Genomic DNA, 12,589 nt, shown 5'->3' with positions numbered 1-12,589 from the left:
AAGTACAAAGAACAATGATGAACAATGATGAACACGGTGATCACTTCCAGTCATGAAACGCAAAGCGGAGTGATAAACTGTGTCCAATTTCTTTAGAGACTGGTCAGGAGCATTCATAAAAATCCAGTAAAAGGTAAAAAGGTCATTATAATTAATCGTTCCCTTACACGGAGTGAAAGACAATGTTTATTTCTAAAGAAAAAACCTAATTTAAGTTTCAGCTTTGAAACAAGATTGTCAATATGGGGCTTGAAAGTCAGGTTGTTATCAACCAATATGCCCAAATATTTATAAGAAGAAACCAATTCAATCTCAGCTCCTTGGACAGTTAACAACCTGGGAATGTTTGATGGGAGCTGTTTGCCATTTGAGAAAAGCATAGCCTTTGACTTATCCACATTTCCGCAATCTGACCGAACACTGAGCTGTGAAGGTAAAAGACCAGCTCACCTGACCAGTCCGTGTGTGTGTGTGTGTGTGTGTGTGTGTGTGTGTGTGTGTGTGTGTGTGTGTGTGTGTGTGTGTGTGTGTGTGTGTGTGTGTGTGTGTGTGTGTGTGTGTGTGTGTGTGTGTGTGTGTGTGTGTGTGTGTGTGTGCGCTGCAGGTACCAGCTGAACCTGTTTGCCAGAATGTGTCTGGACCGTCAGTATCTGGCCATCAACAAGATCTCGGGCCAGCTGGACGTGGATCTGATCCTGCGCTGCATGTCGGACGAGGACCTGCCCTACGACCTGCGAGCCTCCTTCTGTCGCATGATGCTGCACATGCACGTGGACCGAGACCCCCAGGAGCAGGTCACGCCCGTCAAGTACGCCCGGCTGTGGTCCGAGATCCCGTCGGAGATCGCCATCGACGAGTGAGTGAGCACACGGGCAAATATCACTGTAGGACAGTAGGTCTCCAACACGCTGCCAAAGGATTGATGAATCATACATTAATTTAAAACTTGACTGGTCACTAGGGGTGGGATTCACATAAATATTGCAATATCTTTTTTGACGATTTTTAAATCGATTTTTTTTTTTCAAAAATGTATTTTTTTTGTTGTTGTTGAATTTTTTTAATATTGTGCAATGTGCATTTGTTCGCCTTTTTTACATACAGAGAGTACAGGTTTTGAAAAGGGTTTAAGTTCACTTTATAATGGAGTATGTTCATTTATAGGCTCCTACAGTATTTGTGTGCAGATAAATGTTAAAAATGCAGACTAAAAATCGAGAGAATCGCAATTTAAATCGAATTGCCATCCAAAAAATCGTAGAAGAATCGAATCGGGAGAATTATCCAGTAGTTGGGGAAAAGTTAACTTTATTTTCTTATCACTGTTATGGTTTAAAAATCAGATGCAAAATATAAATCAATATATACTACATTATAAATATTGTTTATTTGACCAATTTGAATTTAATTTCAATCACATTTTGTTCCTAAAAATCCACCTTGTATCAATCCACCAAACTTCTGGGATCAGAATAATCCTGATGTTTTTTTGGATCAAAGTTTTCCTGAATCGACTAAAAAGTTTTGAACAGAAACTGAGGGTTTGATCCAGATTAAAACCAAGATTGGATTACGTAATCTAATCTGTTTTCAGTTTTGAACAACCGATTTTCAAGATTTGATCCAATCCATTATCCAAAATATGATTAGATTTCCGTTTGAACAACTGGGCCCAGGATTTCCCAGGATCTCAACTTTTTTGGAAGCAGCCAGCGCACTGCATGTCATGTGATAAGAATCGACCAATCAGCTTCTCCAGCACCCGGCTGTCAGTGTTGTTCCCTGTCCAGCTGTTTCTCCCTGAGTGTTTCCCACGTAGCTCCGCCCTGAGATGTAGAATATAGAAGAGAAACACACATTTCACTGCCTCTGATTTGTATCATCAGAACAGACGTGTCTTGTGATTTTCAGCCTCCTTTCATATTTAATAGAGGGACGATACCTGACAGTAATAATTTCAGCTATCATGATAGAGGCTAAAAACAGACTATTTTAATGAAGAGTGAGAAACATGAGTGGCTCTCGGCCATTTTCATTTTGTAAAAGTATCTCTCAGAGGAGAAGAGGGTTGGAGCCCCCTGCTGTAGGATATTTCCCTTATGTATTTTGTTCTCACTGTTGTTGTTTTTTGTTGTAGCTATGACAACGACGGGACATCCAAAGATGAAATTAAGGAGCGATTCTCGCAGACGATGGAGTTTGTGGAGAACTACCTGAGGGATGTGGTGTGTCAGAGCTTCCCCTTCGCAGACAAAGAGAAGAACAAACTGACGTTCGAGGTCTGTAGTCGTTTACTCACATTAAAAGGCCGACGTTGGAATAAACCAACTCATTATAATGTGTTGATCAATCCTCCCGCAGGTGGTAAATCTCGCCAGGAACCTGATTTATTTTGGTTTCTACAACTTCAGTGACCTGTTGAGACTAACAAAGATCCTGCTGGCTATTCTAGACTGTGTCCATGTGAGCACAATTTTCCCTTTCAACAAACTGGACAAAGGAGACGAGAGTAAAGGTATGAACCTTCAGGATGGTCAGTGGAGGTCCAAATGTTAGTTTTAGTTTAGTTTAGTGTGTTTATTTCGGTCTTATAAAAACAAATACAATAGACAAATATAAAGGTATAAATACAAAACAAAACAAAATAAATTAACTTTGACCGAAAAGGTGTAGGCTGAAGCATCAGCTTATTTTGCCTACCCTTCTTAAATTAATATTTTCCGTTCACTCATTTTAAATTTTTTTACAGAACAACAAAAAAAACACTTCATATTCTACATACAGCAGTTTATAAGCACACTGGTATTTATAAATCAGTTTTATATTTATTAATAATATTATTTTTGAATAACTTTTTGAATTGAGTTTGATTTCTAATTCTAGACTATTCCATTGATTGACTCCTTTAATTGATATACATCTTTGTTTCACATTTGTTCGTGCTTTTGCTTTTGTATACACATACTGTAAGTCCCTCTTAGTTCATATCTACTGGTTCGAGTCTGAAACATGTCATCATGTCATCATGGACATTTATCTGCATGTGTGTGTGTGTGTGTCTGATTCCAGGAAGTAATGTGATGAGGTCTATTCACGGAGTCGGGGAGCTGATGTCCCAGGTCGTCTTGAGAGGAGGAGGTTTCCTTCCCACCACCTCCAACAACAGCCCCAATGGAAGTCCGGTCAAGACCCAGACTGAGCCGGAGAAGCAGGACATCCTGGTGATGGACACCAAGCTGAAGATCATCGAGATCCTGCAGGTGAAGCACGAGAAGAAGAAGAAGAACCAACGTATATAATAATAATAATAATAATTATAATAATTATAATAATAATAATAATAATCTTTATTTATGTAGCACTTTTCATGCATAGAGTGCTTGAACAACAGTTTAAAACACAACACGTCATCAACAAACAAAGCCAAGCAGTAACAGTGATAAAAGATAAAATCAACCCCTATTAAAAGCAAAATTAAAAAGATACGTTTTCAGTTTCTTTTTAAAAATGGCCAACGAGTCCGCTATTCTCAAGTCCAAGGGTAAAGCGTTCCAGAGTCTAGGACCGTTACCACAGAAAGCTGCTTCGCCAGTTTTCTTGGACACCTTAGGAATGGTTAAAAGACAACGCAGTGGAGGACCTGAACGTTCTTATTGGGGCATAAAAAGAAAGCAAATCACCAATATAGGATGGTGCAAGGTTATTTAAAACTTTATAAATGAGTAAAAGAACTTTAAAATCAATCCTAAAAGAAACAGGCAACCAGTGCAATGTAGCAAGCTGGAGAGTAATGTGATCTCTCTTTTTCGTATTAGTTAAAATCCTGGCTGCTGCGTTCTGGATAACTTGTAATTTCTTTAGTGACTTTCTTGGGAGACCAGTAAAAAGAGAATTGCAGTAATCCAGGTGACTAGTTATAAAAGCATGTACAAGTGTTTCTGCATCATCCTGATTTAAAAAAAGGTCTGACTTTGGCGATGTTTCTCAGGTGAAAAAATGAAGTTTTTGCAACACTGTTAAAATGGCGAATAAAATTAAGATCAGAGTCTAAAATCACTCGTAGGGTTGTAACATGTGGTTTAATCTGTTGGGACATACTGCCAAACTTTGAAGTTTCTGCCGACCTTCTAGTGGACCAACAAGTAAAATCTCAGTTTTCTGCTCGTTCAGTTAAAAAAAAATTTTGTTCATCCAGATGTTAATATCTGTGTCTGTGATATGCATGTACTGTAGCAGCACTTCCTGATCTATCTTGTATTTCCATATATTCTCCAAATTATTCTTTTTTTCTTTCTTTGTCTCTGCCTTGTTCTGCAGTTCATCCTGAACGTCCGTCTGGACTACAGGATCTCCTGCCTGCTGTCTATATTTAAGAGGGAGTTTGATGAGAGTAACTCCCAGAGTGAATTATCTGTAACTGGAGCAGTGGAGGGACCAAACAACATGCCAGGTCAGATTTAGTGTGTAGCCCGTTTTTTTTTTTTCCTTTACACAAATGATGTGACCGATGCAACAAATGAAACTAAATGTTTTCCTGATTCCAGGGGCTTTGGATTTCGAGCACATCGAGGAGCAGGCGGAGGGGATATTTGGTGGAAGGTGATGATAATATCAACACAGATTGATTCACAAAAGAATTAAACACAAATACAAGACAGTTTTCATGTTAAAGGGATAGTTCAACATTTTGGCAAATTGGCCCATTGCCATAATCCCTATAGTCATAGCAGTAGGTCCATTATCTTTAATTGTTGGTGCAACGCTATTTTTAGAACGGCGGAGCAGAGCCGTGAGCTGCTCAGAGCTACGCTACGGAGGCTTAATGGGATTTCTTGGTTTCCCTCATCAAATACACAATCCAACAACTCCACAACGCTCTGGTAGACAAGTTGTGACCTGCACATTCACCACGCTATGAGATAATAACACAACGTTACCAGACAGAGTTGTTTTAGAGGGAAATACAGAGACTGCTTGATGACAAACTGCCCCCAACGGGAGCGTGCATCAGCGGTTTTGCATGAATTTACCTTGAATTACCTCGTATTTGATGAGTTTGATGAGTTTGAAACCAAGAAATCACATGAGCCTCTGTAGCGTAGCTCTGAGCAGCTCACGGCTCTGCTCCACCGTTCTAAAAACAGCTTGCACCAACAATTAAAGGTAACAAACCTACTGCTATGACTATAGGGATTATGGCAATGGGCCACTTTGCCAAAATGTTGAACTATCCCTTTAAGTGTGTGTTTTCCCGCTGTGACCCCAGTGAGGAGAACACCCCTCTGGACCTGGACGATCACGGCGGTCGCACCTTCCTCAGGGTCCTGCTCCACCTCACCATGCACGACTACCCTCCTCTGGTGTCCAGAGCGCTGCACCTGCTCTTCAGGCACTTCAGCCAGAGACAGGAAGTCCTGCAGGCGTTCAAACAGGTATGTGTACAAGGATGTAAACAAAGATCCTCTACTATGACAAGATGGCTCATTACAGTACAAGCTGCGCAATTGATAAGACATCATGGTACAGTATGCACTTCCTGTTTCCTGAGTGGGCGTGGTCACCCATCCCTCCACTTCGTGTTGTGAACGTGTGTGTGGATTTATAAAAGTTGTCTATAGAGGAAAATGAGCTATTTATATATTCTCATGATAACATTTACACAGCTAACAGTTCATATTTACTGTAGCATTATGGAAAATTAGTTAGCGCGGGCGTTTGCGAACGTTAGTTGACATTACCTAGCAGATCTGAGCCAGATCTCGTGAGAGTGTGTTGTTGAGACAGAGACAGGTCTGGAACAAAGTTCATTTTCTCCTGATTTGTCTGTAATTTGTCCGTTTTCGAGTCAAAATGTTCATAAGAGACGTGACTTGTGAAAAATTACTAAAATATTTAGTTTCGGTGACTACGGAGCAAAAGAATCGACCGTAATCACAGCGCAACGTTAACGTTAGCTAGCACAAATTTCACTTTGCGCTATTTACTTCAAATTAATTTAAATTTCCTTATACTTAATTTCCTAACTTAGAACTTAACAAACTTAACTCATTCATTTGTTAATATAAACAATCAATTTTCGTTCACTTTTGTTGTGCTGTGGCTTTTGCGTTTGTCTGAGACCGTAGTTTTTAACACACTGCACTCAAAGAGATTAAAAAAACAAAACTTTCAAATATTAATAACTACTGTATTAAATAAATAAAAATACATTTTGATTCTCTCTCACACGCACAGTAAAAGTGCATTCACTGTGGTATTACTACAGTCTGTCTGCTATTGCAACATACACACACACCACCAGTGTATCATGTTCACAAAGTGAGTGCAGCAGCTACTTCCCTGAGAAAAAAACCCCCATTGAGACACTGAGTGTGTGTTCAGACGGTTATAGAGAAGTGTTGATTCAACTTTGTGGTCATTCTGAGAGGATGTAGGTTTTTAATGCTGTTGAATTTTATTGCGCCACACAGAGACGTGTGATACCGACACTTTCAATGGTGTGAACAAAATAATTGAGATGTCTGTCTGTACGAGGCCAAAACAACTCAACAGCCCCACAAACCACCATCAACACCTACTTTTTAAACACAGTTTCTGCCAAAAGCCTGAACATTACAACCCTCCACAGGGAGAGGATGCATTAGTTTTCATCAGGTGTGTGTGTGTGTGTGTAGTAAAACAGTAGCTGGCTGTGTACATGTGCATGTGTTGTGTTATTAGGTCCAGTTGTTGGTCACCAGCCAAGATGTGGAAAATTACAAGCAAATAAAGTCGGACCTGGACCAGCTGCGCTCGATCGTGGAGAAGTCTGAGCTCTGGGTTTACAAGAGGCAGGGACCGGACGAAGGCCTGGACGCAGGGGACGGACTGTCCACCGAGACGGATCATAAAAAGGTGCAGTACTGTAAGATTTTCACATTAAAGGGATACGCCAACATTTTTTTTATTCATGTCTTGCCTCACTCCCGAGTCCATGACCAGCAGATAGACACCATCCTTTCAACTGTGCGTGCAGTAACAAGGGGGAGATAGAGCCGTATTGCCGTAATTAGCTTAGCTCAAACACTGGAAGTGTATAGGTAGTGTTAGCCTGCCTCCACCTAAAGTCGCTAATTAGCTTAGCTCAAACACTGGAAGTGTATAGGTAGTGTTAGCCTGCCTCCACCTAAAGTCAACAGAGAAACTCTTCAGCAACTCTAAACGGAAACCGGCGGGCCGATCTTCGTCTCAGAGCTGACAAAACTCTCCGGTAAGGCATCTTGAGCGGTCAAATGCCGCTAACGGGACGAGATCGGTCACAACGGAGGGTTCAAGCAAAGACGCTTTATTTTGGTTCAAGCTAGCTACATCGAGGGTAGGTTAGCTTCCTGTTTCAAAGTAAAAGCACAAATTATATCGTCATGGTAAAGGGCAACGGGTGTTTTATTTTGTGAAAGTAACCGGAAGTGCGTTGGTCACAACGGCTAGCTTGAGGAGCGCCGAAGTCGTCCGATCAAAATTATAAACAGCTGGTATTTAGACAAATTAACGACACACTGCTGATCTAAACGGCTACTTTCTCACCTAAACATGTTTGAAATGTTGACAGAGTTTAGAGCTAAAATGAAATCAGCTTCTGACTGCTGATTTGGGCTCGGGTAGGAGGCAGGCTAACACTACCCATACACTTCCAGTGTTTGAGCTAAGCTAATTACGGGCGATACGGCTCTATCTCCCTCGTTACTGCACGCACAGTCGAAAGGATGGTGTCTATCTGCTGGTCATGGACTCGGGAGTGAGGCAAGACATGAAAAAAAAAATGTTGGCATATCCCTTTAAAAGAATCAAACTATATTAGCTACTTTGTTCTCTGATGCAGTGTGGGATTTCCTTTCTGTAGGGAGAGTCCGGGGGTGCGGACAAACCGAAGAAAGCAGAAAGTACAAGCAGTTACAACTACAGAGTGGTGAAGGAGGTAACGCCCTTGCATCTTTCATATTCATATTATACATGCATGCAGATTGTAGATCAGATGATCACATCCTGTTTGCTTTCTCACACTTTTTTTCTGCTGTCAGATCCTGCTGCGGTTGAGCAGGTTGTGTGTCCAGGAAGGTTTATCAGGCAGGAAAAGCAGAAAGCAGCAGCAGAGGCTTCTGAGGAACATGGGGGCTCACGCTGTGGTGCTGGAGCTGCTGCAGATCCCCTATGAGAAGGTACGTGTGGTTTCCACTAGTGAGATGGTTTCAGTGCACAAAGTGGACAAAACTTCACAGCATGAGCTTCTTTTCTTTTCTTTTTTACCTCCAGGGAGAAGATTTGCGGATGCAGGACATCATGAAACTGGCCCATCAGTTCCTCCAGAACTTCTGTGCAGGAAACCAGCAGAACCAGGCTCTGCTGCACAAACACATCAATCTGTTCCTCAACCCGGGGGTGAGCAGTCAGTCAGTCAGTCAGTCACAATGTAGATCAGGGGTTCTCAACTAGTCTCACTCTGGGACCCACATTTTCCCATGGTCATTAAGTTGCGACCCACTTTTATAGAATTCAAACCAAGAATTTTTTTAAAGCCTTTAAAAACTAATTTTGCTCTTTATTGAGCAAAGTGCATTTAGGGCACATGAATGAAACTGAGGAGGAACATGACAACTGCATGTACGGAAGTGAATAAAAAAATATCAAACTGCACAAAATGGAGACCAGCAAAACGATATATTTGACTTCTAATGCATCTCTGCATTCAGAGCATATTCACAAAAGTGAATAAATACCAAATTGCACAAAATAAAGACCCACAAAACAAAACAAGATTCACTGCATTCAGGCCACATTAATAAGAAACTGATATCTTTGCATTCAGAGCAAATGGAGCAAATAATAAGAAACTGATATCTTTGCATTCAGAGCAAATAATAAGAAAGTGAGGAGGAGCATTACAACTGCATGTGTTCACGTGTCTCGTGTGCCTTTCAAAATAAGTTATTTTTCAAAATAAAAGACACGTCCAACATCAGATGTGCATTAAATATTATTTACTTTTTTGACCAGCTGTCCACGACCCATCCATAATTTCGCTCCCCAATTTCTTTTTGTGCCCCCACATAGTTCACTTTAGGCGTGCTCCTTGGGAAAAATGTTATGGTAGAGCCCTCGCTACCGCAAATGCTCAATAAAATGCTCCCGACACTTCATTGTGCTTTATTGAATGTATCTTCAACTACAAACAAGCCTAACACGCAACGTACTGTATATATTGCAATCAATTTTTAATTTTGTGACTCCGCACGTTTTTTATTTGTCATGATAGGTCTTATTAAATTTCATCCATAATGGTCTTAAAAAGGTCTTAAAAAGTCTTAAATTTGAGCTGGTGAAACCTGCAGACCCTGATTACAGTAATCTAAGTCTACTTGTTATAAATGCGTGGATTAATTTTTCTGAGTCTGATTTTGACAGAAAGCCCTTTAATTTGGAAATATTTTTGAGATGATAGAAAGATGATGAGGTTGATATGACCTTTGAAATTTAGATTGCTATCGATAATTACACCCAGATTCCTTGCTTCAGTTTTGCTGTCAAGAGAGAAAGAGTTGAGATGTGCTGCGATTAGGGATGTCACGATTATAGATTTTCTTGGTACGATTATTGTCAGAAAAATAATCACAGTGTTACGATCATCACGATTATTATGCATCAATAAATTTCAAAACACTGAATGTGTAAAATCAAATATTACATCTATATCTCTTAATACAGTATAGAACCAGTTATTAATCCGCCGGGGGAAGTGTTTGAAATATTAAAGTCATTAATTGTCATCTATACCAAATGTCTAAGTTAATTTTAATCATTTTTTTGCAATACAAATGACACGCAAACACTTAAATTCCTACCAATTCAGCGTTACTTTAGATAAATGGACCAGTATCTGTGCATTTTCCTTTACTTTGGCGCCACATCTGCCGATACGGTTCCAACATAATCTTTTTTTGGAAAGTGACGGTATTTAGGAATCTTTACGATCAATTAACTGTGGCGTTTAATACCGCGATTAATTGTGAAAACAAGTAATTGTGACATCCCTAGCTGCGATTTCCTGTCTTTGAGCCTGTGTGTGCACCAAAGATGAGTCCACCAATAATCACAAACGATCTGCTCTGATGCTTCTTCTCCTATAGATCCTGGAAGCCATCACCATGCAGCACATCTTCATGAACAACTTCCAGCTGTGCAGCGAGATCAACGAGCGCGTGGTGCAGCATTTCGTCCACTGCATCGAGACGCACGGCCGCAACGTCCAGTACCTCAAGTTCCTGCAGACCATCGTCAAAGCGGAGAACAAGTTCATCAAGAAATGTCAGGACATCGTCATGGCGGAGGTTCGTCCCCCTCGTCTTTCAGCTCTGCTCGTCTCCTCAGGCTCATTCTGTCCCGGTGTAATCATGTATGTTTCTTTCTTTCTTTCTTTCTTCACAGCTGGTGAACGCCGGCGAAGACGTTTTGGTCTTCTACAACGACCGCGCCTCCTTCCAGACGCTGGTGCAGATGATGCGATCGGAGCGCGACCGCATGGACGAGAACAGTCCTCTGATGTACCACATCCACCTGGTGGAGCTCCTGGCAGTCTGCACCGAGGGCAAGAACGTCTACACCGAGATCAAGTGCAACTCGCTGCTGCCTCTGGACGACATCGTGCGGGTGGTCACGCACGAGGACTGCATCCCCGAGGTGAGAGGAGAGAGACAGAGAAAGACAAAGACCTGCTGAGGATGTGCAACTTCAAACTAAACCTGATTGTTGCTCGTTGCACTTTTTATTCTCTTATACAGTGTCATGCAAAAGTTTGTCCCCCCCGGTCCAAACGTCTGTTAAGTGCCCTGTATATTTTTTTCCGGCACATACTGTATACCACATTGGACAAAAGTGTCCAACGTGTTTGATGGCATAAAACAAGCATATTTTACAATTGAAGAGTTAATTTGCAGATAAGTGCCATTTTGAAAAAAATGAGCTGATGGTCTTTGATTATTCTTTACATAGTGTTGTTTTCAATAAAGCTTTATTTTTTTGAGTTACATCTGTTTTTGTACATCTCATCTCCTTGGTCAGAGCCACTCAACTTTGGTTTGACTAATATCACCTGGTGTAAATAATAATTAAAAATTTTCAAATATTTTTTTTAAAAACGGAGTTATCTGCTTTTGCAAATGAACTCTTCAATTCCTTTTCCAGTTTTTTTTAGCATGAATATTCTTATCCACTTCTCCTCTATTGATCTAAACCATTGATTTAATTAATCTCAGGCTTTTAACCCCTTCAATACCAGAAAATAATGTCCCTGGGGGGAAAAAAGTGGTGAAAAAAGCACATTAAAAGGGGGTTATTTAAAAATGTATTTCCCATTCTTTTGCAGGCTGCTGCTTTGTTTCCCTTTTTCACTCTGAAACTGTAAAGTAAAATAATTCATTGAGATTGATGAAAATATTGAAAAAAAGAGTGTTTCATGTTTAACTTTATGTCTTTTGGAGATCATTTCATCTTCCCCTTGATGAACTGTTTAACACATAAACAGACATTTAGGACCGGGGGGGACAAACTTTTGCATAACGTCATTACTTTTGCACTCTGTCTACGGTGCAGTTAAAAGGTTTTATTCACTGAGCATTGTTGGATACAGTAGCTGATGATGTTTCCCACCTTGCAGCCATGTTTTGTTTTGCATTAACCATAACTGTAAGTGTAACCTTGCAGGTGAAGATCGCCTACATCAACTTCCTGAACCACTGCTACGTGGACACCGAGGTGGAGATGAAGGAGATCTACACCTCCAACCACATGTGGAAGCTCTTTGAGAACTTCCTGGTTGATATCTGCAGAGTAAGGATGAAAACAAATCACATCACTTAAAGGGATAGTTCAACATTTTCGCAAATTGGTCCATTGCCATAATCGCTATAGTCATAGCAGTAGGTTCGTTACCTTTAATTGTCAGTGCAAGCTATTTTTAGAACGGCGGAGCAGAGCCGTTAGCTGCTCAGAGCTACGCTACGGAGGCTCATGTGATTTCTTGGTTTCCCTCATCAAACTCATCAAATACACAATCCAACAACTCCAAAACGCTCTAGTGGACAAGTTGTGACCTGCACAATCACCAGACAGAGTTGTTTTAGAGGGAAATTTATGCAAAACCGCTGATGCACGTTGCCTTCAGGGACAGTTTTTCATCAAGCAGTCTCTGTATTTCCCTCTAAAACAACTCTGTGTGGTAACGTTGTGTTATTATCTCATAGCGTGGTGAATGTGCAGGTCACAACTTGTCCACCAGAGCGTTGTGGAGTTGTTGGATTGTGTATTTGATGAGTTTGATGAGGGAAACCAAGAAATCCCATTAGCCTCCGTAGCGTAGCTCTGAGCAGCTCACGGCTCTGCTCCGCCGTTATAAAAATAGCTTGCACCGACAATTAAAGGTAACGAACCTACTGCTATGACTATAGGGATTATGGCAATGGACCAATTTGGCAAAATGTTGAACTATCCCTTTAAATAACTTCACTTTCACTCAGGAAATTAGAATAAAAAAATGTGCAAAGCAAATTTTGATTCTACT

At 40.7% G+C, this 12,589-nt stretch overlaps 1 protein-coding gene across 3 annotated transcripts in view; it reads left to right on the top strand.

Moving 5' to 3' along the window:
• Positions 1-12,589, top strand: part of LOC310986440 (inositol 1,4,5-trisphosphate-gated calcium channel ITPR1) — a 152,207-nt gene that overhangs the window by 58,761 nt on the left and 80,857 nt on the right. For all 3 annotated transcript variants that reach the window (XM_083972345.1, XM_083972344.1, XM_083972346.1), the window contains exons 20-33: positions 605-856; positions 2,138-2,279; positions 2,362-2,515; positions 3,070-3,260; positions 4,318-4,450; positions 4,545-4,599; positions 5,267-5,432; positions 6,721-6,894; positions 7,880-7,954; positions 8,058-8,195; positions 8,290-8,415; positions 10,161-10,361; positions 10,459-10,710; positions 11,734-11,859. In XM_083972345.1, coding sequence (XP_083828471.1) covers positions 605-856; positions 2,138-2,279; positions 2,362-2,515; positions 3,070-3,260; positions 4,318-4,450; positions 4,545-4,599; positions 5,267-5,432; positions 6,721-6,894; positions 7,880-7,954; positions 8,058-8,195; positions 8,290-8,415; positions 10,161-10,361; positions 10,459-10,710; positions 11,734-11,859 — 2,185 coding nt within the window. The remainder of the gene's footprint in view (positions 1-604; positions 857-2,137; positions 2,280-2,361; positions 2,516-3,069; positions 3,261-4,317; positions 4,451-4,544; positions 4,600-5,266; positions 5,433-6,720; positions 6,895-7,879; positions 7,955-8,057; positions 8,196-8,289; positions 8,416-10,160; positions 10,362-10,458; positions 10,711-11,733; positions 11,860-12,589) is intronic.

This window comes from Trachurus trachurus, assembly GCF_905171665.1.
Source record: "Trachurus trachurus genome assembly, chromosome: 5".
NCBI lineage: Eukaryota > Metazoa > Chordata > Actinopteri > Carangiformes > Carangidae > Trachurus > Trachurus trachurus.
The sequence above is the reverse complement of the archived record's forward strand: the minus strand, read 5'-3'. Positions and strand labels throughout refer to the sequence as shown.